The sequence below is a fragment of the Anser anser genome, assembly GCF_964211835.1.
Source record: "Anser anser genome assembly, chromosome: 3".
In the NCBI taxonomy this organism is placed as follows: Eukaryota; Metazoa; Chordata; class Aves; order Anseriformes; family Anatidae; genus Anser; species Anser anser.
The window spans coordinates 57,072,100-57,099,788 of NC_139722.1; the positions used below are offsets into that span (position 1 = coordinate 57,072,100).

At 39.1% G+C, this 27,689-nt stretch overlaps 1 protein-coding gene and 1 long non-coding RNA gene across 4 annotated transcripts in view; one reads left to right on the plus strand and one right to left on the minus strand.

Moving 5' to 3' along the window:
* Nucleotides 1-27,689, plus strand: part of NKAIN2 (sodium/potassium transporting ATPase interacting 2) — a gene marked incomplete at its 3' end in the record, with an annotated part of 585,648 nt that overhangs the window by 542,918 nt on the left and 15,041 nt on the right. For all 3 annotated transcript variants that reach the window (XR_014582403.1, XM_083831382.1, XM_083831381.1), the window contains one exon: nt 17,308-17,368. Coding sequence is in view for 2 of the 3 variants with exons in the window: in XM_083831382.1 (XP_083687508.1) it covers nt 17,308-17,368 (61 nt within the window). The remainder of the gene's footprint in view (nt 1-17,307; nt 17,369-27,689) is intronic.
* On the minus strand, nt 17,383-27,638 carry LOC310897594. The gene is made up of 3 exons (XR_014582407.1): nt 25,506-27,638; nt 24,659-24,728; nt 17,383-23,347 (listed from the first exon to the last, which is right to left on the minus strand). It is a non-coding gene; the product is annotated as an uncharacterized lncRNA (long non-coding RNA).

The window sequence follows — 27,689 nt, forward strand, 5'->3', positions numbered from 1 at the left end:
ACTACTATGTACTAAAATGTTGCATATCAACATTGTATGCAACATATTAGAGTCACAATTCAGAAGCCATAAGAAAACTCTGTAATTACCTAGTTTAACTTCCTATATAACATTGGCCATAGAGGTTCCCTGAATTGATTCCTGTCTGAAATGAATTTAAAAATGCATTTAATCTTGATTTTAAAATATAGCACAATGGAAAGTTTGCCAAAATCCATATTAAAATTTACCCTTTATTCTTTTCATTTTCTACATTTTAGATTCCAGTCCAGAGCTTTACAATACATTTATCTGATAAACTCCTGTCATTAGCAACATTTTGCTCCCTGTTTTAATGGTTCACAATGAAGTTAAACCTCCTTTGTTTAGGTAACCTACTTAACCTCCTCCCTATTTTGTGAGCTACTTACATTCTGCAAACTTCAAATCATTCTCATGAGTCTTCTCAGCCTTCTTACTTTCTTCTAGAGAAGGATTCACTTCAAATTACCAGACTTCAGTCATCCGAAATAATTATCTAGCTATGAGTTTATGTGGAAGACCAGAAAGCAGGCCACTTTCTTCTATTCTGGGACATACAAGAAGCATACAAAAATGGTGTCCATCTACCACAACAGTCAGGCTGGGGCTGGAACCCAGATGGAAAGACCACAACCCTCTCAAATATATGCATACCCCCAAACAGACCTCCCAAGGACTGGACAAGCTGCCCAGACACTCAGTTGCAAGGAACTCAGAATCTGGAATTCCCGTAGGGCCTGAAGGCAGAGATGGATGTTGTGGGTGCAAGTGTGCCCAGATGGATGAACTTTTTGATCAAGTCACCATGTTGCAAGAAGAGCTCACCAGGCAGTGTAGTATCCAGGAATCCAAGTAAGGGATTGGTGCATGGTATTGTGCACTGACATGGGCTGAGAGTCCTGGCAATGGGAAGGCAAGCCAGCTTCCAACCCTGAGCTGATGGGCTTGACTGACTCATAAGAGAAGGGAGACTGGACACTTGTCTCTGCTTGGAGCCAAAGGAAGAGTCTCTCCCTTGCCCTCAAAGTGCTTCTATGCAACAGATACAGTGCCCTCAGCGTGGAAAAAAGGGAGTGCATGAGTAATGGTCAAGACCAAGGAAAGGTCAACTGTACGAAGATGGACCAACCAACCAGCTATATTAGAACCAGTGTCACCAAAAAAAAAAAAAAAAAAAGCATGAAATATGTTAGTAATTGGAGATTCCTTACTGAGAGGCACTGAAGCACCCACTTACCACCTAGACAATCTCTCTAGAGAGTTTTGCTGCCTGCTGGGGGCCTGCATTCATGATATCACAAAGAGGCTATCAAGCCTGGTAAAGCCAGATCACTACTGCCAATTCCAACTCTTTCTTGTAGAGTCAAATGAGGCTGCAATGAGCAGACTCCAAAATATCTAAAGGGACTGTGTACGTCCCTCATAAATATGTTGAAAAGATCATGAGTGCAAGTAGTGTTATCCTCTATCCTTCCAGCTGGAGAGTGGAACCCAAGAAGAAGGAGAAGAAAGGATCAGGTGAATGACTGGCTATGTATGTGGCTGATACCATGCTCAGGGTCTTGGGTTCTGTGATCTCAGATGCACCTTTGAGAGACCGGGCATGTAGACACCAGAAGGGTTGCATGTGGCCACACAGAGAAAGAGTGTTCTGGACAGCAAACTGGCTGGACTTACTACAAGAGCTTCAAACTAGCAGATGAAGGGGATATACTTCTGAGAGAAGTACAGAGAGTATTTGTTTTCACATTCACAGGGAAAAAGGAAGAGAACTGTAATGGTCATCAATTATCTTCATGATTCTGGAGATGAAAATTTCCAGAAGCTGCTGAGCAAGTGAAATTTGAGGTCAAAACTGAGGTCTGACTTTTCTATCATAGCCAGTCCCCTGTGTCACAAAGAATGAAGCAGCTAGCAATAATTTTTAAATCTTAAAAAAAAAAAAAAATCTGTACATTGCTATTTCATTAATCCCTCATGAAGCGCAGAGATCGACTTCATATTACCTTACTGTTTTTGGAAAAGTGTGTAATTCATGACAAAGATGATGTAACTGGAAAACAATTCAAAGTTAGTGTGCATATCAATGTCAGTATACTCAACATGTTATGTTAACATTAGCAACAAATGCTGCTGCTAATTCAACATTACATTGCAGTTGTGACTAGGTTACATATTTCCATATGTGACATAGTGGTTGACTGGAGAAAAAAAAAAAGTCGATGGAAATAGCACAGCAAGTCAACTGATACATGGTTAGTAGAAATACCTTGACTTGAATTTTTCCTGTTTACTAACAGAAAACAGAGTAGATGACCAATGGAAGACAACAGATATAACAGATATTACATTAGAATATAGATCCTCCCCACGATAACATCTGTAAGAAACAAGATCAGCATGAAGTCATAGGTAATGAAAACATGCATAAGAGAGCATGTGAAACCTGCAACTGTTGGCCCTAAGCTCATTTTAAAAATATTGTTATCAGGGAAGAACCTCAGTATTGAAACACGGTACACGACTGTAGCAGCAAGGACAATTAAGACAATTGCACTACTTAGTGGGCTCAATAAGACCTCAGAATAAATCAATATAAGAATGAAGAAAAAAATAGGCCATCATCAGGACCTTCATGTTTCGTACAGAAATGCAGTGACCTAAAAAGAAGGTTAAGAATAGTCTGGAAGGTTGTCTCCAAAAGAACACAGGAGAGGATTAGGAAGACTGTCAAAGTCAAATCGGAAGATGGAGGGGGAATCATCATCCAGATTTTCTATGTTGAAGTTGAACAAGATGACTTGACTTAATGATCAAGATGAGGAACACAAAGATCCCAAAGATCCCAAAGAAGGCTTTGTGCTAAATACCATCCTCCAGATAAAATAGATATCTTCACATATCATCCAATTAACATAGATGAATACCATTAGGACTTCATTTTTTTTGGCTGCCCAGTTATGTGAGGTCTTCCTTCATGGTTAGATTGCTGCATGCTGAAGATCAGAGTGAAATTCATAGGCAAGAACCTGTTAAGCAGGCACATATTAAACAAGAAGTCTAACACCTGTGCATGGAATTATGCTTTTTGTGGCAATTTTGGAGACTTTTCATGAGAAACTTGTGAACATCAAGTCTTTCTGGACACAAAAAACAGCCACCTGCAAATATGTTGTTTTCATTGCAGAAGAACCTGAAAACATGTATGAAAAGAAAAAAGCCTCTGAAATCATGAATGAAAACCTGTGACTGCTGTGAAAGAAAGACTTCTGCTCTCATATGCCCTAACTGAGCTCAGAACCTAGTACACAGTCATCTCACCTTTTCTGATGTCCTGGTTTCCACATATAGAAAAATCAGGCACACAAGCTGAGCAGGAGCCATGCTTCTCCTATCCAGATACACAGTCATTTAAGTTAAGGGACCAAGATCACAGGATGACAGCAGCTTACTCAAACCAGTCATTTAGATACAATGTGTAACACCTTGGAAAATGGGACGTTTTGGTTCTAATGATTTCCAGGTTTGAAGTCTGTTAGCATTTTCAACTTTAATTTTAACCTATTTATTCAGTATTATTAATGTATTTTATCTACTTCAGGTTTTTTTTGGCAAACACATAAATTTTTATTGGACCTATGTCAACTCTGATTTGTAGACATTTAAGCAAAGAATCTGTTTTCTTTGGGTAGCACAGTCATATGTCAAATTTTGCAAAAGGTACATTTTATCTCTAATAAGGCCTGATGTCACTCCAGTCCCTGTTCATGTTTGGATGCTTTTTCATTTGTCTTGGCATAAAATGTTTTTTTCAGACTCTATTTGTTTTTCTTCTATTTTCTATAACTATAAATTTATTCCGCAGTGTCTCTGGCCATCCACTGGACCTGCATACCTAATTTGTTGCACATTGTACATTTCCATGTTCATGCTGCAGATTTATGTTATTTCAGATTCACATTTTATTGCATGCTAATACTGTTATATGTTTTCAAGAACTATGTATCTTCTTGAGAATTCAAAAGATAGTATTTTACTGCACTAAACTTGAGAAGAAAAAAAAAAAAGCAAATCTATGAATTTATGAAATTATAGTTTGTAACAAAAACCTTCACAAAGATAAGGTGTTTTATTTTAAAAGTATTTTAAAAGATCAAACATATTAATGTATGAACTACAATAACCCTCCCAGTGATGTGCATGACATTTAAGAAAGTAATAAATCATTATCATGATGGAGCTATTAAGAAACAATTGTTTACCTCCATAGTGAAGATTTCCAAGATCTATTCACCTGATTATTAGTGATTATCAAGAAATGTTATCATTTAATTGAAAGATTCTTAAGTTTCTGTGGATAAAATACAACTATCATTTTGCATTTACTGCTATCAACTTGGTTAAAATAGATGTCTAGTCTAAACTGCAATATGTAGGTAATGTTTATAAAAGTTAAAGTTTGTCAAAAGATCACAAATCCCACTGTCAAAAGTAATTCACATACTTCTCTGTCTAAAGGTCATCAGTGAACACTAAAATCCCTTGGTCAATTTAAAATGGGGCTTCTAAGTCAGGTTTACATTATAAGAAATATATGCCCCCTCAGCTTAATTTCTTCCTCTTGTGTAGGTATAAATATTGATGAACTTGCTAAACTTTCTAAAGAACTTTTTTAACTTTCTGTTAAACTTTCTAAATCACAGAGCAGAATTTGGTAAAATGGATCATTATTTTTCTGCAGATATGTGGCCTATTGGAGTAATCACTTTTTACAGTGAATAATAACAGCAGGACATACATATATTTGCTTCAATTGTCCCTGTTACTGTGGAAAGCAGAAGACCAAAGTAGCTGGAAAGGACTGTTCGCTATCTCAAAACGAGTTTTTTTCAATGAAACATCATCAGCTGCTTGTCAAATTCTGTCTTCATTCTTCTTAACAGAGAGATATTTCCAGGTTTATCTGGTACTGCCAAGGTTTTTAAGAATACTTTATTGACTATATTACATTTTAGATTATTAAAGTAAGATTTGGTTGTTTTTGTTGTTTTGCTTTGTTGTGTTTTTGTTTGTTTGTTTGCTTGTTTGTTTTCTACTATTTATATGCTAACTGCACATATTATACAAAAAGGTATTTTCCATGGTGCTGCAGATGTGATATACACAGTGGTGCAAGGAATGATGAGGATGCTGAGAGTGTAACCAGTTGGTTAAGGCACCTAGTTTTGTCTATACTGTAATGTAGAATGGTTTCGGAAATAAATATCCTAGTTCAGTAATGTTGTAAATCCCTAGTTATTTACTTGATAATTGCATAATCATTCAAAATAACTAGCTTAACCTCCTAATCCATGATTTTTAATGAAGCAGAATGTCTTCATGCTTTACTAAACTGAAAATCTACACACTGCAGTATAGAAACAGGACCAAACTGCAGTTTTTCTTGCATGTCAGTAGATGACTAAAGGTGTCCAGAAATATAACAGATGTATTCAACATCTGTTAGATAACATGGACATATCTCTCAATTGACAGCATTGTCTTACTCACATTAGGTGATACACTCTACGATTAGGGCAACAGTGAAAAATGAAGGACAACTCAGGATGTCTGAGTTGTCTGTCTCTTTTTGTTTCTCCACTGGCAACCCTTCCTGCCTCTCTGACAACACACTTCATGCCTTCAGGTACTGTTTCATTTCCCCCAAGCAGTTCTCCAGTGCACTATCCCGCAATTACGGTTTTTCATCTTCTTTTGGAATATTCTCCAGATGCTTCCTAGTAGGTACATCTTTGTTTGCTGCTAACCAGCATCACTTACCTGGGTATTTGAAAATGAGCTGAATCATAAACAACATTCAAGATGAAAGCTCTTAGATTGGAGACATGATTAGGACTGACCTGCAACAGTTGGATTTTTGTTCATTCTAAGGGGTGTAATTCAGTTGCTATGCACACTTTCTCTAAAATAGTCATACCTCTTTCATTAACTTTTAAAGATATTAATAGAATTTTGTCCGCTTTCTGTGGATATATAAGAAACCAGGAAAAAAAGTCTCATGAAATGTGACATGGTTTGGTTTCACACCATGTTCAGTGTTGCTATGCAGCTGCACAGCTTGGCTGTCTTCAAAGATGGTTGTGTGAGCTGCAGTGTCATATTGCATTCTCTTATGTCTTGCCAATTAAATTATCCTCCCTTCCCTTTATTCTGCTAAGGCAATAGAACCAGATGAAATAAGGTCATACTTCTCAATTTTGGCATTGGACTGTTGATGTAGGAGCACCAAACATCTAAGAATCATTTCTTCTCTGACCCTCAGCAGGTTATAATATTGTCTTTCATTTTTCAAAGATGTGGTACATCTGTTCAAGCCAATAACACAAAATCTCTATCCAGTAAGATTCTATTCTCTGACAGAGTTTAATCTGAGAACTACAAAAAAAATGACAATATAAGCAAATTAATTAAATTTAATATTAAAAAATAAATAAAAACAATATTAAATATAAAACATTAAGACATTTCTGTTATTCTTTGCAGAGTATTATGATAATTGGTTAATAACAATGTAGAATAGAATATAGAAAGCTAGCACTTTTAATATTTGCCATCCAAAATCTCAAAGCAAAAGTCACAAAGACGAATGAAACCTTACAGTGCCCTGGTAAAAGTGGTTTTATCATGTCCATTTTACAGACTTTGTAAATGAAACTCAAAAAAAAAAAATGTTTAATACACCATTTCAAAGTTTGTATTAGGAAGTACTGTGGCTCTGTATCACAGAGGAGGGAGCTTCCAGAGGCAAGGAGAAAGATAGAGCATTTTCATGCACAAAGAAGGAGCACAGCTGCTGTACCAGTATGGTGGCTACTCTGTGTGTTGCTGCCAGAGCAGAAGGGAAATAGCTGTGTCCTTTTCCCTCACTTCATTGTAGTCCACTGCCAGTGTGGAGGTTGGATGGTAATTGTCCTTCTCTGCTGGTTCAGAAGTTTCCCTTCACCTTTCCTTATGCACTCTTGCAGGGGCCTAGACATCCTAATCTGCTGCTGGATGGGTTTCCAAAGGTCACCCTGGCCCAGAGTAACCCAAGCTTGGAACAGGTGACAGAACTGAGGCCTTAACACTTACAAGTTTAAAAACACAAATAAACACAAAACTCACATTTTTCATGAGAGATTAACATGTCAAATTACTGCTGTCACTTGTGTTCTTCCTACCAGAGCAGCTTCACATCAGCATGTTAAGTAACCTCTTACTGAGACCTGAGGAAGAGATGTATGCTGGCTACTGAGAGCCATATAGAGCTTCAGAGCTTCAAGCTGAAGATCACTGCTTTAGAGGATAATGAGGGAAGTGGCTGGTTCAGATGAAACATTTAGTTTTAAACAGGCATCTGATGTCTGCCGATAGCAGAGGTCTAATTTAGACTTCCTTGATCACTGTGGCTGGCACACTCCCAGGTACTGCATTATATTAACAAGGTTCATAAACTGTCAGATATAACTCATCCACTTAACTCTCTGCAACGAGGCACAGACTCTGAGGACACGGCCTTTCCGAGAATGTTCTCTCTTTATAATTCATCGTTCCTCCAAAATGCTTAATGTGATATGATGTTACTGGAATCTTTGGCTTAAGTTTTTTTGGTCACACGTACTGCAAAATTTATTCATATGTCTTCTTCCACCCCAGGCTGTGACTGGGACCTTTGCCATCAAACTATTTCCATTCAGGCCAAGGAGATCACTATTTTTCATGCTGAATAAACAAGGAAGTGATCCCCTGCCCTTTACCAGAAGGGCTGTCAGGGAAAAGGTGCCTTTGGTCATGGAATTAAAATTGTCCTTCCTTGGAGGCTGTAGAGGGTCAAATCTTTTCATATCAGTCTAGGCTGCATGGTATGATATTCCTCTAAACTCTCCAGTGGTTCTCCTTTGGCAGGAAAGGTTTCACAAAGCACTTTGGCATTTGCTTTTCGAAACCCGCTTAGCTTATTTTGCTGAATGGAGAAAGTAACACTGAAACATATCTTTTATTATAGACTACAAAGGTGGAAAAAGCCTACAGTAGCCTGATGCTGTGAGGAAAAATAGCACTGAAACATGAGCTGAGTTCAGTTACTTTAAACATTAGATGCCACAGGAAGAGGTTTTATTGACCTTGAAACCCCCCTGACACTTAATGCTGTTATATTGTGCATCTAGAGCAAATGTTTGTGCTAAGCAATGCATTTGCTAGATGTATAGATCTTAGGGAGATGCAATGATGTGGTGCCCCACCGTGTAAACTGTTTTGTACTTTCACTGAGATACCTCTATTACCTTACACGAGAGCATGAGGCTTGAGGGAGCTATTTGGTTAAAATAAGTTCATTCTTCCCTCTTCTGCCTTGCGTACATTGCCAGACAGGGAGGATATCCCGCCTTCCCACTCTGTGCACAGGCACAGACAGTCAGGCAAAGCCTCCCCCTGTCTTAGCCACCTTCCTGGCTGCTCTGTTGCTGATGGCACTGCCAAAGAGATCAGTCTATTCCTCTGCTGTTAGTCCACAGCTCCCACCTGGCTTGTGAATGACTGTTACTGTGTTTTAACAATCAGTCACTGATTAGGTTTTAGCACTTAAGGCCCTATTTATCTAGAGCTTTTTCAATGTATGCAATATTTGGCTTTCTTTTTGTAAATTAAAATAATGAACTTGACTGCTGCTGAAGAGTTTCTTCAGCTGAGCTGTGCATTTTGCATAGTATACAACAGTCCTCCTCGTCAACACTGTTATCACTGGCCATCACAGAAGCACTTTGATCAAAGCATCATTAGGCTGTTAAACTGTGACCACCACCAAGAAGCCAGGGTACAGCTGAAGTTGTTGTGTACCCATGAAGCTTACTGATTCTCAGCTGCCATCAATGCCTTCAAATAAACAATAGATTATCACAGGGAAAGTAAATAGCACCATGGGGAAATAGTCAGCCTTTACTGGAAAGTCTCTCTCACCTCTGATGAAATGTTCTCGCTTTTGCTATTTATGTTATAGCATTGCTTTGACGTAGCCTAACATATGACTTTGGACAAGAGCAAATCACCTCTGCTACCTTAGTGAACTTTTACTCTACACAGTCTTCATGGTGGGCCACAATCTTGAGAAACTGGCAGTCACAACAACATATTACTCCCTTCTCATCCTGTGCTCACTCTCCCCTGAACACTTCTGTTTCCCAGATCTGAGGGCCTTGTGTTCACAGTCACACCATCAAGGTTCACTTGCCATATGGGTGACGTTACATGGAGGGGTGGGTTTACACTGAACAGGAGCGCTCATACGTGTTTGTTTATCAGGAATTCAGTTATCTTATACCATCAAAATATTTCCCCCTATGCAATCTACACAAACTTCAGACATGCATATATTTTTCCTACTGCCCCTCAAAAGAGTGAGTAGCATTGATAATCAACTATTTCATCTAATGCAGTTCAATTTAAAATGCTAGGCATTCATTTGATGGGCTGTGAGCAATCTGTGGCTTTGTTAGATCTGCAGCATAAAGAACCAATTTTTCTTATCTTAATCCTATGGCTGTCTGGAAAAGGTGACACACAGTTAGACATAATGATAAGAAAAGCTGCTGCTGCCAAAGGCAGTCAGATACCAAAGCCAGATGATTAAACCATTGCAGAGAATTCCCAGAAGACAAGAGGAGAAAAAGGTCCAAATTTTTTCCCATAAAAGTTTTCTTGCTATAAAACCTTCAGAGCAAAGGCCACATATAGACACATATAGATTCTTGCTTTAATAATCTATTCCTATTAATTACAGAATGGCCAGGGTGATACGGATTTTAAAGCCTTTTACTTTAGTATTTTGTTTCAACTTCATTCCTTGTTTTGTTGTTTTGCTGTTGCAGAGTGGATAGAGGCAGCTGGCCCTGTTTTAAAAGTAAATGGGATGATTTTTCCCAATCTACACAACTCTAATGGCTAAATCCCTTTGATGCGAACAACAGTCACTGCAAACTGTTGACCCCTTTACAATCAGAGCTCTGTTCTAACAGTGACAGGTTGGGCTGCAGAGCTATAGTGTGAGAGGAAACAGAAAGAGATTTTTCTGATTTCAGGACTTCCCACAACCTCAGTTTAGATATACGTATACGAATACACGTAACCAAAAATATCCTTTAACCCTAATCAAGTGAGGAAAGGTAAAGTGGAGACAGTTCCACAGTAGCAGAAAACAAAAGAAAAAAGTTTTCTAGTTTTTAATATTTTTTTTTTTCTCCTTTCAGCATTAGTGCCTCAGCCTTAATGGGGCAATGTGCACTTGAGCTCCAGCCAGCATCTCCTGAATAAGGCTGGTGGAGAATTTGATCCTGGTTTCCCAGACCTACCACCGCTTGAAGCGGTGATGTGGGGATTAACACAGGTCAGCCTGCCATGGCCTCCCTTCTGCCCCTTGCAATATGCCTGCTTCAGCTTCCCGAGGGAGTCTAGCAAAGTCCCAGGTGGGGACCCAAATTTCACCTGTGGGAGCAGAGATGCAGGGTTCAACGCTGAGCCAAATCTACAGGATGCCCTGCCATTCAGTTAACATAGAGGTTGGCAATAAAGGACCCCTACTTCCATTTCATACAAGCTGGTAGCCCCTACATTTTGGGTTGTGTTTGATGTCTGAAGTAGGAAAAAGTACATCCTTTTCTTTAGATGTGAGTAGAAATCGTGGAAAAGTGCCAAATATCATGTGGTTATCAAAAGCATAAATCAGACTGAAATACCTATGGAAGTGGTAAGATTTCCAGAAAGTTTTAGGTCAGATTTGCAGAAAAGTCTTGCTAAACTTTCAGAAAATTTGGGTCAAGCTGAGTGTCTGTAATACAGCTTCAAAACAGGTAAGTATGTCCTGCTTTCATCTGTTGTTAAAGGTTTTCACAGCTCTTATCTGACAAGCCACAGTACTGTGATTTTCAGTGCCCCTGTGGTCTCTTCCATTCATCAGGTGAAAAAGTTTGCCAGGGAAGACACTGGGGGAACAGTTACCCTGAACACGACAGAACCGCTCTCAAGCGCCCAGCAGCATTTCAAACAAAAACATTCTAGCAGGTCTTCATGATGATCTTCAAATACCTATACAAAAAGGAAATCTCCAGAAAATTGAATAGTCCACTGAGAAATAAATAAAGGCTTTATGCTAAGCACCACCTAGACAGCTGATATAACAAAGATTATAATGCTGTGGTTGAAATAAATGCATTTTTTATCACATTTCTGTTTTCCAGAGTGTCTAGATTTATCTGTATTTATGATTCTTATTATATTGTACATGTTAAAAAAAAATCTTGGACGCCTTTCAGACTAAGAAAGGAAAGAAAAACTATTTGACAATTACATATGTTAAGAAATTATGGCTTTGTATTTATTTTTATTTAATTTCTTGATTGTCCACTAAATATCATGGTGGCCATAGTAATTTAGCATTGTCTTTTTTCAATAATTATTTTTTGCACAGAAGAAAGGTGCTTTTCATTATCAAGGAATGATTCTCTTCAGACAATACGTAGACTGTTAATTCTGTGGAATAATGACATCAAGGCCATATAGCCTACATTCCCCATCAGGAATCTGGTCTAGTATCAACAGTTTTACAATGCTCCTCATGACAGTTAAACTTAGAGGAACGACAGAGTTCTGGAAATGGTAAATGTAAGCATAAATAAAACTGTACCTCAGCCGCGCAGTTCCCATGGAACATAGCTTGAGTTTTATATTAAACTCTAGCATTGATGCTCACTCACCAATGCTGCAGGCAGTGAAATCATGCTTGAAAAGGTTTTTGCAGGGAGCAGCGTCAGAACCATCATGGCACTGATTTAGTTCTACCAATACTCTGCTTCAGCTTATCTGCCAAATAATGAGCATGATTTTTCTGAGAAGCAATACACTGGAAGCTTTCTATGTAGTAATTCTCCACTTCTTCAGTTATTCCATAATGTGTGTGTGTACATATATATATATATATACATCCTCCAAAAATCCATTTTAAAGAAGCCTAGCTCCTTAAACACACAACATTATAAAGGCTCTATGTGTGCACCCCCCTTTAAATTTAAGAAATGTGATTGAATTGGATATGGCTAGAAATGTAACATCACAGTTTGGCAATATACAGTTTCCAGGGCCAAAATTAACCTCCAGGTAATTCTGCATTATTATTGCTTGAACAAGCTTTTTTGGTTTGGTTTGGTTGCAGATTTTTTGTTTGTTTGTATTTTGTTTGTTTGTTTGTTTGTTTTTGTTTTTGTTTTCTTGCCAAGGTCGTAAAACCAGGAAAAATAGACACCTTGGCATAAGCTGTTTCAGCAGATACTGTAACATCTTTGCTTTAGAAAACAAAATCTTTATGGCCTTTTTTATAGAATAAAACACTCACATACAGTGAAGCTAAGTCCATGGGCTATTTCCATAACCCTTGTTTGTCTTCATCTTGAGCTTTCTCCTTATGACCTTATCTCACTCAGATCTTACCCACTTTTAATTTTTGTTTCTTCCTTCCTGTCACTTTTTTTTCAGGTGTCCAGTTTAATAAAGATAATTCCTGATAAGTATCTACCTAGATATTGCTTTAAAAGAGGGAAGGGTGGGGGCCTTGACCAGGAATGATGGGTTCTCAGATTTTCCCAAATCTGATGTTATTTACAGTGTATGAAAACATTAATCTCCGTAACAGAACTGAGAAAAAAATAGCAAGACAGGATTTTGATCAGTACTGATTCTGATTAAGTTTGATCACAACACTTTACATTTGCAGCAAGTCTGGAATTATACTCACAAAAATTTCAGGATCTGATAAGAGTCGAGCAGTGTAACAGGACACTGCTGACTTGAGTAGGGAATATTCAGTCAGTTTTTTCTTTGCCTTATCTGACCATAATAAGGGAATAAGATGTATTATCTCAATTCCATAATTAATCTAATTGCCATCTCTTTAGTAGTGTTATTAAATTGCTGACATTTTTTAGGCTGTTGCTTGTCTTGATTTTTCCTTGGCAGAAGGAACGTTGGTTTTATCAAGGTGTTTATACAAGAAAAAAAAAAAAAGATGTTAAAAAAATAAAAAATTGTTTGAGTCCATTGTGCAACTGCCCCTGTATTTAACTAAAGACAGTCATTAAGTCCCATCAAAGTAACACCCAGGGAGATGACGCTGGGATGGGCAGTGTGTAACTTTCAGAAAGAGCAGTGTTTAACTATACTCTCATATGAATATATTGGGGAGAGTAGTAAAGAGCAAACTATTTTCAAGTTGCAGGAAATGAGATTCATAAAAACATGTATTCACAAATCATTACAGGTGTAAATGAGCAGAAATGCTAACAGCTTCTTCTCCTCTGAAGGCCCATACTACAGTGTTAAAATGTGAATGAGACAGATGTAGACACCTAATCTGGGAGGGTCAGGGATGTAGATCTGATATTCTATTCATTGCATCTATTTATTTTTATTGTTACATGGTTTATAAATGAAAGTCTGGTTAATAAATTATTTATTAAAAAAAAAAAAGAGAGAGAGAGAGAATAGGAAAAAAAAAAAAAAAAGAGTTTCCAAGATAACCTTACTACTTTTAAACTGATTTTCTCAGACAAACAGGCTCCTTCTCTTCTTTATTTCTAAGGACTCATCCCCATCCTTCTCACATAAAGCAAAAATCCTCCTAAAATACTGAATGAGGAAGATTTTGTTTTGTGTAATTCTTATACCACACTCAGCTTTGCTCTGTTTGAGGGCCTTCCAGGAATATATTAATTAATGTGACTAACCTCTATCATTTGTTTTTTGTTTGTTTGTTTGTTTGTTTTCCCTTTCCACATCTTCTCCAGGGAGTATGTTCAGTGAGTGTTCTGTTTGAAATTTGCTTGACATATATTGTGCTATATATAGATGGGTTGTGGTGTGTTATTAGTAGAGAAACAAGGTCAAAGAAATGCACCTTGTACTATAACAATGGTGGCAAATTTCATGCGAGCCCTTCTTTGCTGTGAGAATTCTTTAACAATTTTAGCTGACAGGTCCCCAGGAAAGCTCTGCCATGTGCACAGGTAAGCTTTACCCTTCTCACATGAAGCCTGAGTCCACTGAGCAGGAAGCATATCCCTATCCCAGAGATCTCTGTAGTCACCACAGGCTCAGGCCATCGAGCATGCTAAAAATAAAAATCACCACTTTCAGTTCTGAACCCCAGCTTCCAGTGAGTGCCCTCTGTTGTTGATGCAATTAGATGAAAAATCTTGAATGACTAGCACTGGATCAGAACTGATAAAGGACAAATGGCTTGGTATAGGGGAAAGAAAGAGAAAGACAGAAAGAGAAAGACAGAAAGAGAAAGAGAAAGAGAAAGAGAGAAAGAAAAAGAAAAAGAAAGAAAGAAAGAAAGAAAGAAAGAAAGAAAGAAAGAAAGAAAGAAAGAAAGAAAGAAAGAAAGAAAGAAAGAGAAAGAAAGAAAGAAAGAAAGAAAGAAAGAAAGAAAGAAAGAAAGAAAGAAAGAAAGAAAGAAAAGAAAGAAAAGAAAGAAAAGAAAGAAAAGAAAGAAAGAAAAAGAAGGGAGGGAGGGAGGGAGGAAGGAAGGAAGGAAGGAAGGAAGGAAGGAAGGAAGGAAGGAAGGAAGGAAGGAAGGGAGGAAGGAAGGAAGGAAGGAAGGAAATAATGTGATGTTCGAATTAAAACAAAATTATGTGTACCAAGCAGAGGATTGGATAGATGTGGGGGAAGATGAGGTTTATTTTAAAACTCTTACTATTTCAAGGGAAACAAACTACCATTTGTATTTAAAACAGAACAATTTCTAGCTATAAAGCACTCTTTTAATCAGCAAACTCATGTGATGAAATGCTGTAGGATTTACTTACATATCAAGAGTTCCCCAGACATTTAAGGGATGCAACTGAATACAATTAAAAGATTAGTGGTAAGAACAGATTATGATACAGTTTGTTTGCTGTGTTTTGTGAGAAAAGTTTAGTTAATAACATGTAAACTTGTGGTGTTTTCACAGATAGTAAAGTATTGAACCGTATTACAAGAAAAGCTTTACCACTGCGGTTGCCTACTAGAGATGCAACTGCTCAGCTCTCTTGGATGTGATGGTCTGTAAAAAGAGAACAGAGAAAATATTAAGCCAAGGTTCACATCCAAGAATGGAATCATTAATGAATAACCTTGCTGTGCCTAATTCTTTGCTGGATTAAACCTCATGTAATGTCATTGAAGTTGGTGGGTTATGTAGGGCATAAGTCAGTGGAGTAAATTAGCCCTCTGTCTTGAAGCCAAAAAAACAAAGGAAAGAGCAGCCCAATAAAGTGGAATGAAATGCTGATATTAGCTGAACACCACCGTTCTTGGTACACTGTGTTCTTTGTGTCCAGCAGTGAATATGTCATCTCTCCCAGGTGTAAAATCTTCGCAGCAGCACTATAAGGCAGATTTATAGTAAATGACAAAATTAATGATTTAGTTCTGTTGTAATGCCACTTCTGGGCTCCCAACAGGAGCTTAAGCAGTTAGTAGACAACATCTGTACTGGCTGCAGTGTGGTCTCCAAATCAAGCCTCAATCTCTTCACAAAAATCTTGGGCCTGGCTTTTTTTTTTTTTTCTTTTTTTTTCTTTAGTTGTATCTCACATATACAGATGTAGGTAGAGAAATTTCTATAGAGAAAATTGACAGAAATACCAGAAACACCTGTGTAAAAGCTGGAGTAAATTAAGCACAGTCACTGCCTGCAATATGAAGCTACTAAGAGACAGAGGAAATTTGTTTGAATTTCACGTGTACAGCTAAAATTAATGGTGATAGGAACGCAGAACCCTGCAGTGATTGTAGAAGTGCCTTGGATTTGTTAAATAAATAAATAAACAAATGCATTTGCACTAACCACTCTTCTTAATCATACATAGTTCCCACATGTCACTGCATGACCCACTCATTAGTTTGTCTGAAATTAAGATCATAATCTCCCTCAACCACAGATTATGTGTTGTTTTTTTTTGCATCACGCACACAGAGAATTCAGTCCTAGCTGGAGCCGTTAGGTACTTTTTATTATCCAAATAAAGAATGAATTCCAAAACTCTACAGTTGGATTCGGAGCTCATGAATAATCTCTGTGAGGTGATCTGTACAGGAATAACACATTTGAACATTATGGCTCACTTTTCACTACAAGGAGACGAAACTTGAATTCCTTTGACTACCTACCATGCAAACTTCAGCAAAAAGCTAAAGGATGGAAAACAGTTGACAATCATTAGAGAAAACTTTCCAAACCTATATGTACGGGAAGCCATGTAAAGAGTGCAACACACGGCACATGATGCTGTTCTGTTGCTTCTGGTATGGTTGTTACCTCTCAGCCAACAGAGCTTAGTGGAAGGACTAACAGAGGTCTAATGTGATACTTAGCTCATGACATGTGTGATACTGGCCATTTTTTCCCTTTTTAAATTTTTTTTTCAAATGATGGTGTAAAATAAGCAGTCTGCCATGGTACTCAAGCAACACTCCAGTTTTCAATTTCTTTAAATTCTGTTATTTCTGTTTATAATTCACTTCTGGGGGTGTTCTGGGGGAGGAATGGAGGTAACAAGATTTGAATTTGTCACCTACAGCATGAGATACTGATGCAAACACATCCAGACCTATCCAAATTGACAGATATGTCTTGAGGCTTGGGGGCTATTGGAGAGACAGGAAAGTATCTCTACATCAGATCCACAGCCCTAATTTCAAGTGATAAAATATCATTATAAAGATGGTTTACAAGTGAAATGACTTTGTCTTAGGTTTTGTTGAAAAGATTCTGCTAAAAAAGCAGAGTTCTGCTACAGGATTAAGTTTTGTTGGCAAACAAATCTGACTTTACATAAACATTCACATTTGCAGTTGTTAAACTGCCATCCACCTAACCATCCATCTAGTTTCCTAGTTTTCAATAATTAAAAAGAAGCTATTGCTGTAATGGAAAATCTTCTATCAGTTTCCTGGAATTTTTATGGAAGGGTTTGTTTTTCAAGAAAAATGCCAACTCCTGACTATTTCCAAAAGAACCACATAAAATAAGGAAATTCACTCATTATTACAACTAACTGTTGTTAAAAAAAAAAAAAAAAAGATAATTACCTCATCAAGTATAATCTGGTGAAGTTTGTTATTTCTGTAGTTTCTGTTGTTGTTTTTCTAAAACCAACTCATGTTTTTCTATTGTATTTGTTTTAAATCTAACGCTATTGCATTTTGTTTCAGCTGGCGGGCTTCATCTATGCCTGTTATGTTGTGAAATGTATTACTGAAGAAGAGGACAGCTGTAAGTACTAAAGCTTTATTACATACAAAATGAATTCTGTTTTTTAAATCACCCTTCCACTATGCTGGCTCTTGCTGACTTGAACCTAAATGTCTTATTATACTGTAGCCAGAACATGTTTTCTGTCCATCCATCTTGATCTATAATTTCCAAATGCCTAGAAGACAAAGGAGTCATGAAATGTAGCTTAAAAAAATACACACTCCTTTCTTCTGAATAGATCGTTGTAATTGTTTTTACCTCACAGTTTATCTTAAGACACACACCAAAAAAAAAAAAAAATCCCAATTGGCAAACCCAACCTCTTTTTTCTTTTCTTTTCTTTTTTTTTCTATTTTTCTTATTCCAGACTGTTAACTATCTTCGCAGTAATAGGCTACCACTGAGGGTATAGCTCTTCTATGTTGACCTCTGTGTTGGCTTATAAAAGCACTTCTGGCAAGAAATAACTTTAGATCATTGCAGGACCTTCATTTATGAGAGGTGAAACCATGGAGTTCCTCTTTGTTCATGCTGTTCCCAGGGTACAATTACAAGGAACAAAATGAGTTCATAAAGATGTATGTTTGTGTTTCTTCTGCTTATTTATGTCAACAGAAGCCTGTTGAGCAGAATTTCTTCTTAATACATGTTATGGAGCCAAGCCATTTCATTTTTTCTCTACTCTAACCTTGATTTTTTAAAAAGGGCCACTGCAGCATTTCTGTACATGTTGGGATTCATACCAAAGCACTTCAGAAGCATCAGAACTGCATGTAACTTTGATAAAATATACATGAAACCTAGAGAGAGTTTTGCAACAGGAAGCTAAAGGGCTTTTATTTGACTGAGAGCACTGCTAGGGCTGGTGGGGGTTCTTTTGTGTACTCTGCTGCATGTAGAAAACAGCTGAAACCCTGTAATCTACGGGTAATGCAGCGCCACTGTGAGCCGTCAAGGGAAGATTTAGTGCTGAAATCAAACTACACTTTGGAGGTCTCTCATATGATGCTCCTCTCAGTTGTGTGTGTATTTCTGTGGAGGTGAGGAAGGCATAAGAGTAAAAAGAGCTTGGGACAAGTGTGTGGAGCAGGGATGTGCCATAAATATGTCTTGTCTTCTTAGTGATGGACCCAAGTCATGTATGCTTCCTCTTATTCTCCAGCTTATTGTGTTCTCTATTTACAGAACTAAAGGATGGTGATTCCTCGCCCCTCAAATGAAATCTCTTTTAATACCATCCTGCCTTTTCTTCCGAGGGCTTAAATCTTTTTCATTCTTCTGTAATGCTTTAGGGTGTAATATAAGTAAAAAGTGAGGAAGGGACTGGTGACTTGGCTCAATGAACAGGCACAGAAGTCAGAGCATGTTTGGAAGATCTCTCCTGTGGGCTGTAAGACGGCGTTCCTGGCAGCAAGGCACTGCGACCAATATGCAATTTTTTTCTGCTCACTGCCAGGGGAGCTCCCTGGTGTTCAGAAGCCACAGATTATCATGCTTCTTTGAACCTTTTCTTGCGGTTGTCTTACCCATTTTGAGGCCTTTATTACTTTTCTAGTATGCCTTTGCCAGGCCTTGTCTCCTTGCTGAGTTGTCTCAGCTGCCTGGAAGAGCCTCACTGGAGCAAGACCCTACTCAGCACAACGTAGCCTGCATGAGCACAGCCCACGTAGTCTTGCTGCCAGTGAGTTTTGGAAGCCTGGATGGGGGAAAAAAAAAAAAAAATGTTAAAGGGAACTCAGTGGCAGAGTCATCCCAACACTGTAACAACTTTCAGACTAGATTTGGCTCCTTGAGGTATCATAAAATTAAAGTGGCCTTACTTTCTACTGAGAGCACCCCATAAAGATATCCCCCTGACCAGGTTTGATTTCAGAATGTTTTATTTCCTCTTGGATCTGTTTTTTTGCCTTTCCCTCCCTTTTGGCAACACATTGCTCTATCACACTCCTCTGGGATGTAATGTATCCCTTATGGATGCCATGTTATTTAGTATGCATATTCCATAGGAAGATGGGTAATCATAACTTCCTCAGTACTTTCATGGATGGTGTTGTCTCATGCAGACCAAGGAAGTGTGAAAGAGAAAAACTTTCAAGAAGAGGTACATATATCCCAGAGCCATTGCTACAGCTTCCTGCACATGCAGGTCTTTAGTCTGAGGTCACTTTATATGCTCTAGCTGTGTTTCTCCTCCCATAGTCTACAGTTTTTCAGATTCTCACCCTAGCATGCTGCTATGGAGCAGGATCTGTAGCAGAGAGGGATGAAGACAGCCTTCTTGCCCACGGTGTACTCCCTCCCCCAGCTTTGCTGGACATTTCTGCTAGCTCAGCAGAAAAATCTTTACCGTGCTGCCCACCAACACCTGCTCTGTATCCATACCTGGTAAAGGATGAGGTTAGGGTTGTACTTGCATGCAGTTTGGCAACTGGTGCTCCTTCTGTGTGTTAAAGATGTATTAACTGTGAAAGATCCTCTAAGACCAGTCACCACAAAGCAACTCTCCCACACCCCTGACATGCTTCCCCAGCTTCTGAAATGGTTTGGGAAGAACAGCAGAGGGTCTCTGCCATCTTCTTAGCCACCTCCATATTCACAGGCATCACAGGATAAAGAAATCTAGATCTCTGGTTTTCAGGACCACCCATACACATTGGCCTTGCTGCCAAGCACAAAGGACTATACGGACAAACCTATCAGGCCTCACCAAAGGGGCACCAAGTCCTGTCTAATGGTCGAATGAGACTGAATCAGTAGAAAAAACTTTTTGGTACTCATGATGGACATGCTGAATATCAATATGCTCAGCTCCATTTCTTCTACTTTGCTAATGGGTCATGGGAGCAACAGCTGCCTGGAAGAGAAGCAGAAGAGGCAGGAACACTAAGCCTGCAAGAGTGGACAAAGAAAAAGAGAAAAAGTCAAGCAACCTCTAAGAGCCAGACGGGCACGTTCCAGATTTTAACCAGAGGAATGCATCAGCACTGCTCAGGAGCAGAGAAGGTGCCTTCTGTTGCAATCTTCTGTTGGCATGGAGCCTCAGCCGTAGAAACACAATCAAGTTGCTCTTAAAGTACTTCAGCTGAATTAGCTTTGCTCTCAGAATAATTGGAACAAGCTGAAAGAATAACTATTTCTCTGTTCTTTATGCAGATTTTATTAAAAGAACAAATGAGAGAGGGAAGAATTAAGCAAACATTTCACTAAGATTAACCTGCTCTAACCCCACTGAAGGATTAAGAACGGAACAATACAATGATCAAATCAGGGTCATAACTAAGACTGAGTCAGCAAGCCTTGGGGTTTTAATCACCCACACACTAAATAAATCCAGCAACAGACCCCCTAAATCAAAGTACAAGTCTGCACTACCTCTCATGAGAACAGTCTGCTTTGGGTTAATTCTGCACTGAGGACTAAAGTGGAAGCTGCTCTCCTTCTCATTGCAGTCCCAAGCAGTGCTCTCACACTGGGCACACCAGAGCTGAACTGCAGCGCCCATCTCCAAGAATCAAACAAGGGTGGTTTTCCCCATCTACTTCTCTTGTTGGTTTGTCAGTCTCAAAGGACTCTTCTGCATCTTGTTCCCTGTGGTTGTGTAGGGAAGAAGAATTTTGAGGCTCGCAGCACCTCAGGTCTTGATCAAGGAACGACAAGGGAAGATAGGTGTCCAGTAGGGTTGCTGCCAGCTCAGCGCTCTCCTTTTCGCTGTTGCCACTGGTATGACTAAGACATTGTCATTCTTCCTTCATTAGCATAATTAGCTGCAGCAATTAAAAATAAAGCATGGAAATGTCAGCAACAATCATTACTTGGAGGCATTCAACGGCTGTAAACTTCTTGGAGCTCCTCATTTGTTTTCTAAAATCACATTAGGCCTGCATTTTTCAAAGGCTGCACATTATTTTTAATAACATTGAAATGTTCGTTTAATGTGCATTTCCTCACTAGCAATTTGGCTCCCTGCTATAAGATGTTACTGCCTTAGTAAAGTAAATTCAATGTATTTTTGAAAATGTTATTATATATACAGATTTTTAGTGGAAAACTCTGGAATGCAAGCAGTGAAGCCGCATTCTCCTGGGGCTTTTTGTCTGTAAACACTTAAAAAAAAAGAAACCTGGGTTACTGAAGTGGCAATTCTGCACTCTCCTTTCAGATTCTGGTGAGGGAAAGGGGACTGGCTTGTTATTAGAGGGACAGCTCTGGCCAGGAAGGAACCCCAGCCCAAATGACATGAGATAATGGACAATTTAGACTATTTTTCACAGTGAAATCCTAATCCACAAGGCTCCTTTGCAGATCCAGACAGAGGGGGGAAAAAAAAGTAAATCTACCCTATCAAAATTCCAAGGCAAACAAAGAAATCTGACCTGTCAGACTGCTCCCAGAGTACCATGGAGAGTACCATATTAGCTGCTAGTACAGCTTTGCACTAGCATCTCACACTAGCAGGGATCCAGCTTGCACGTACATTATCTTCTTTTCTCTTGGCATTGTTCCTAGGTAAACTGCAAAGCAAAAGAAATCACAACTGGCCGGGTTAAGTAGATTTTTGCTGCATATCCCCTTGAGCCCAGCATTTGGAGATGTCTGACACAGAAATAAAGCTCTAGATAACCTTTTAAAATCATTTTACTTCCCCCTGTAAAAGCTTGAATTCAAGATTCTATTTGAATTACTGTAAACATTCAAGAGTACAATATCCTGGATAGTGGATATCTACTGGTGTGCAATACAGCATAGCAGTTATATGCCAATAAACTCGTTGCCAAACAATAACCCATTCTGGGATCTCATGCCTGACCTGGGAAGTACAAAGGTGATGAAAAGATTTTCTTTTGGAAGACAATATTAAATCTATTAGTTGTAAGAGATGAGAAATTTGGACAAACATACAGAATAGAGAGAGAAGGCTTTTATTTTTGGTTTTGTTACAGGCTCCTTTCCACCTATGGGCAGGTTATTTAACCTTGCAATACTTCTATTTGCCATATTTAGAATGGGAAATAATGACAGGGATAAACTCACAGGTGTGTTGCTTCATATCTTTGAGCTTCTAGGATGAAAGACACTATTGAAGTGCAGAATATGCTCAGATATCACTTTATTTCTGTGCCAAACGCTTTTCACAAACTGCTTAGTGAGACATTACAGAGAATTAGTTCCTTGGCTTCCATCGCTGCTTAAAAATTTCTAAGACAAAGAGAAAATAAAAGCAAATTTCTCTCCTGTCTTCTGGTGAATATGGCTGTAAATTCTGACTGCCAAGATAGGAGAAGCAGAGAAAGAAAGCATGGATGGAGCAGAAACTAATGCTGAGGGGAGTGCAGAAGATGACTGAAACAATCTTCCTGTATTCAGGGCTGGGATTAAATGCAACTCCAGAGGTTATTGTCACAGGCGGCTGTTCTGATCTGTTCCCTCCTGGTGACACTATAGCTGGAGTGTTCAATGCAGCATTATTTGTTATGCTAGACTAGAGATAAGAAGAGAGGTACCAGGTCTATCCAGCCTGATATCCAGAATCCAGCAATGAATAACACCTGATGCTTGCTTGGACCTTTATTTGCTGCATGGGCATATAAGAACTCAGAAGGTTTGTGGTTCCCAGAAAATTCTGGCAGTAATTTGCAGTTTAGGGACTTCCTTAGCCAGAAGTAGTCTTGTTGCATTTGATTGCCCACAACTTGCTTTTCCTCCTGAACACGTCCCCCTCCATTTGAACCAAGAACATTTTTATCAAGCACAACCTCCTGAGTGAAGGAGTTCCAACAAGTCAGCTTTATATTTTGTTAGCTTTACACTTACCCTTTGTGTAACACACCCTGTGTCTTGCAATGGAAAACACTGAACAGTCATTCTGCCTTCACTTTTTCCATGCTACCACATGTTTTCTCGACCTTCACCAGCTGCCTCCTTCAGCTTCTGTGGGAGTATTACGGAACTTGCGATCATTTTTTAGTAGGTGAGAGGGGTAATCTGCATCTTCAAACCCTTTATATCATCAAAATAATGGAAGAAGAATCTGTCATGAAGGAATGGCAGTATGGCAAGGAGAAATACATTTACACTTTGGGGCCCCTCACTGATGCCACCAGATGTCAAGGATGGTATTCATTTCATGTACTTACAGTCATATGTAACTAGGCCTACAGTTTAATGATCAAGTTTTCCACTACAGTCAGTAACACCAAAAAGCATCTTGTCCTGTCTGTGTTAGACACCTTTCTTACAACAGGATGCATCACTGGGCTGATCTGTTTGCTTTACTCTAAGGAGGACCCAGGCAGTCTAAAGAGGGAGCATAGGAACAAATTAACGTGGCAACAAATAAAAGCCAATATTTAAAACAATTGTTCTCCAGCTGTTGAACAGGTCATTCATGAATGAGAAGTCAATGAACAGGCTACAAAAGCTGAAGCTACATCTTGTTTTTGCTCAGCTGTGCTCTCCAATTCACAGCCTGTAGCTAAATTAAAACCTTTTTTGTTTACTATTATTTAGTGTGGTGACTGCTACATGAAATAAGTGAAACAAAGGGAGGGAAATGGGATGCCTTCAGCTGTCATCCTTATGCATTCAGCTGATGGAAGCACAGAGGGAGGGAAGCCTTTAAAATCCCACAGTACTACCTCATGCTTGTTATCCTGAAGAGAGTTGGCTTGGAGAGCTGCACTGCCACCAGAAATATCTAGGATATTTCCTAAAATGGGCAGACAGGTAGTGATAGGACAAGGGGGAACAGTTTTAAATTAAAAAAAAAAAAAAAAAAAAAAAAAAAGATAGATTTAGATTAGATATAAGGAAGAAACTTTTCACTATGAGGGTGGTGAGACATGAGCACAGGTTGCCCTGTGAAGCTGTGGGTGCCCCATCCCTCGAGGTGCTCAAGGCCAGGCTGGATGGGGCTTTGGGCAACCTGGTCTAGTGGGAGCTGTCCCTGCCCATGGCAGGGGGGTTGGAACTGGATAGTCTTTAAGGTCCCTTCCAACCCAAACTATTTGATGATTCTATACCTGCACAGAATCAACATTTTGCAAATATCAATATCTGGTTCCTGCATCATTATTTCCAGCCATGTCCCGTCTTGGAGAGGGCTTTTCATAAGAGCAGGAGGCTAGTGTTGAGCATCTCATTCTCATCGGTGCAGAGCAGAAGCACTCTACATCACACAAGGCTTGTCTGCTGGTTAGAAAGCACAGGCTGAAGATGTCTGAGCTGCAGAGTGCAAGGCTGAAGCACAGGAAAAAAGTCTATGGTGGGATGTGACAACTGAAACTGGCTGCATTTGAGATGCAAACAGACCTGAGCAGTCCAGGTGTCACAGGGCTTGGCAGACGTTACGCAGCCTGATCTGGGATCATTTGGCACTGCACTGCAGAGAGAGAAACAAACTTAAAGCTCAGAGGAGGTGCAGTTTGTTTAAATAATAGCAAGTAATTAGTCTGAAGACAAAATCAGTGATGGCATTTTATAATTACAATTAATTTAAAGGTTAATTTCCTTTGGTGCTAAAATCTTATTTAAAACATTTACCAGGAAAGGAAATTAGGATGTTACTATCAAGATGCATAGAGTGCTTCTGGGAATCCATGCCTATTATCACTAGAAAATTAGGTTAGACTCAAAGTGGGAATTTCAATTCATTTTAGTGTATAATAGATGGTGGTCAGGGCCTTGAGTCAGAAGGGTTGCTAAGGGTAGACTGTACAATTTGCATTTTCTTTGTTTGTGGGATTAATTGCAAATGTTTCCAACAAAAGGGCTGGGTTTATACATGAACAAGCTTGACATGAAAAGAAAATTGGTTATGGATTGCTGCCTTCATAACTAATGAAGTTGATGTTCAAGGAATCCCTAGGAGACAGGACTGTGGTATGAGACAAATATATAAATAAAATCACACGGGGGGAAATGGTGCCGTTGCTGGCTCCCTTTATGGTAATTTCTCTCCTCCCTTGCTGTCTTTCCTGCCACTCCCCTTGCATCCATCATCGCCTCCTGTGGGGATTGTCAACTTCAAGTTTAAAAAACGTCTAAATAACATAATGTGGAGCTTGAAGGAAGTAACATTTCCTTTCCAGCAGCTCATCACAATGGGATACTGCTTAATAAAATCAGTGCATTGTAACAGCCAAGGGGAGATACTTACCTTGCATCTTTTTTTTTAACTATTCACCATCCATGTTTTGTCCTGGCCAAGAAAGGCATGTTGCAGAATTATTGGAAAAGATCTGCACACATGAAAAAAGAATGAACAGTTAACAACTTTTTTACAAAGAAAGATGTATTTTATACCAAAACACTTTGTAAATATTACTTGTCTTGCCATGAATGAACTGTGGAAAAGACAAAGAAGTCCAGATCAAGTAACACTGTCCCATGCAGTTTCATCAAACCAGTGGCAGAAATGAGTTAGTGACAGTGACAGATCTGATAAAAAAGCCACACTTCATTTGAAGAGATTCTCAGGTTGTTGTCACATCTGAATAGGAATTGGTCTTGGAAAAAACAGGAAAAATGTTTTGTGATTGAAAAATAAAACATATTTGAAATCAGGCAAAAGTATCAAAATTTGAGATCTGCACAGAAAATGCATGAAAAATGGTTTAAGATGGACTGTCACACTGTTTTGATGCTGGTGAAAGACTTCATTTTGATTTGAATCATTTGCTGATATTTGGTGTGGTCAGCCAAAATGAGCAGGTGTAACACAGCCAGCCATGGCCATCCAGACTCAGTCCTGACTGACGGATGGCAACGTCTCAAGTAGGGGTGGTGACAAGTTGCTGCAGGTGAACTAGGTTTGCTAAGCATTTCCTGTGGCCCCAGAAATGTCAGTGTTGTCCCCACTGAGACCTCCCCACAGTTTCCCACATGCCTAGGACGTAACTGCTAAATTATTCTTGTCAACATGCCTTCTGCTAAAGTTTTCCTTATTACTTTTCCTTTCAAATGTCTAGATAGGTCTTCATTAGCACTGGATTGTTAACTTTCATAGATTTGGGCCTTAATTCTCCACTTTGTTGCACCTACCGATGAGTCTTATTCTAATTTATTAGTGTGGTGGTCACAGTTGGAGGCCACTGCCCCAAGTATTTTCTTTTTCCTCCCTGTTTTCTTTTTTCCTCTCCTTTTTCTTTTTTTTTCCTCTCTTTATCACTTGCCCATAGCAATGAACTGGATTAGAACATTTTTTCCCTAATGATTAATTTGATAAGCTCTATAATAATTCAGCCATGGTCTGCATTTTCTTTAATTCTTAGAACAATTTGTCAGACAAAAACTGTTTCGGGGCTAGATTTTTTTGCTCGGTACTCAAGCATAAACATTTGAAAGCAAATAGCTATTATCCAGCAGTGTCCAGGTCCGTCCACTTTAGAAAAACAATATACTCTGCAGACATAATGTTCTCACAGCTGAATAGAGGTCTTTAACAGATGCTTTACTGAGCTTTGGACAAGCCCCACTGCAAGCTTGGACAAGCCTTGCAAAGCCTTGCAGGGGTCATTTGGCAACCTACCTGACTGCAACCTTATTTCCAGGTCTATAAGCATGACAGGTGGTTTGTTACATTTATCAGGTATAAAAGACAACTCTGACAGTCTCAGTCCAGTATTTCTCTTTGCTGCAGTTACACTCCAGTTGCTTCTTCCAGGCTCTTGTTCTTGCCTGCTCTGTCCCCATCCCTGTTTCTGCCTCCAGCTGCCTGAGTCTTGCACCTGCCTCTACCTCCTCAGCCTGCTTGGTTACTCCTTGTTACTTTCATCCTGGCTCCTTTCTGCTTGGTCAGGAGCTTGTTTACCTGCTTCCCCACCATGGTACCTGTGAATGGCCAACCCTTGCTAAGGCATTGCTCTGGAGCCTGTTTTTTGTCACATCCTCTCTGAGGCTCTGCCATTGACCAGACCCCTTCCTCACCTGGGAATGTGAGATGCATTTTGGTTGCACTACTTTCTGGACCTCAGCATCATTTATCCCGCTGTTTTCTTCTGAGTGCTACTACGAGCTGGGCTCATCTTGAATTCAGTGCCTGTGTCCCCATTTGTTCCTAATTACAGGGAGTAATGGTCTGTAATCCCTTACCTCTATAAGGGTGGTGGCACCAGGTGTTGCCTATTAGGTTTCACAACCCAGTGTACCTTCCCAGTCCTATGTTATATCTCAGAAAGGATGATCAAGAATCATCTATGGATCAGCAGTGATAGATACAGAAGAAGAACCTGTGGGACTTTATTATCCAGCAGGTATGGATGATAAGGATCACTTGTCCAACAAGAAACACGGTAAGGAGAGAAGAATCTGGAGGAAAAGACTCTGAGGCAATTATCAGAAA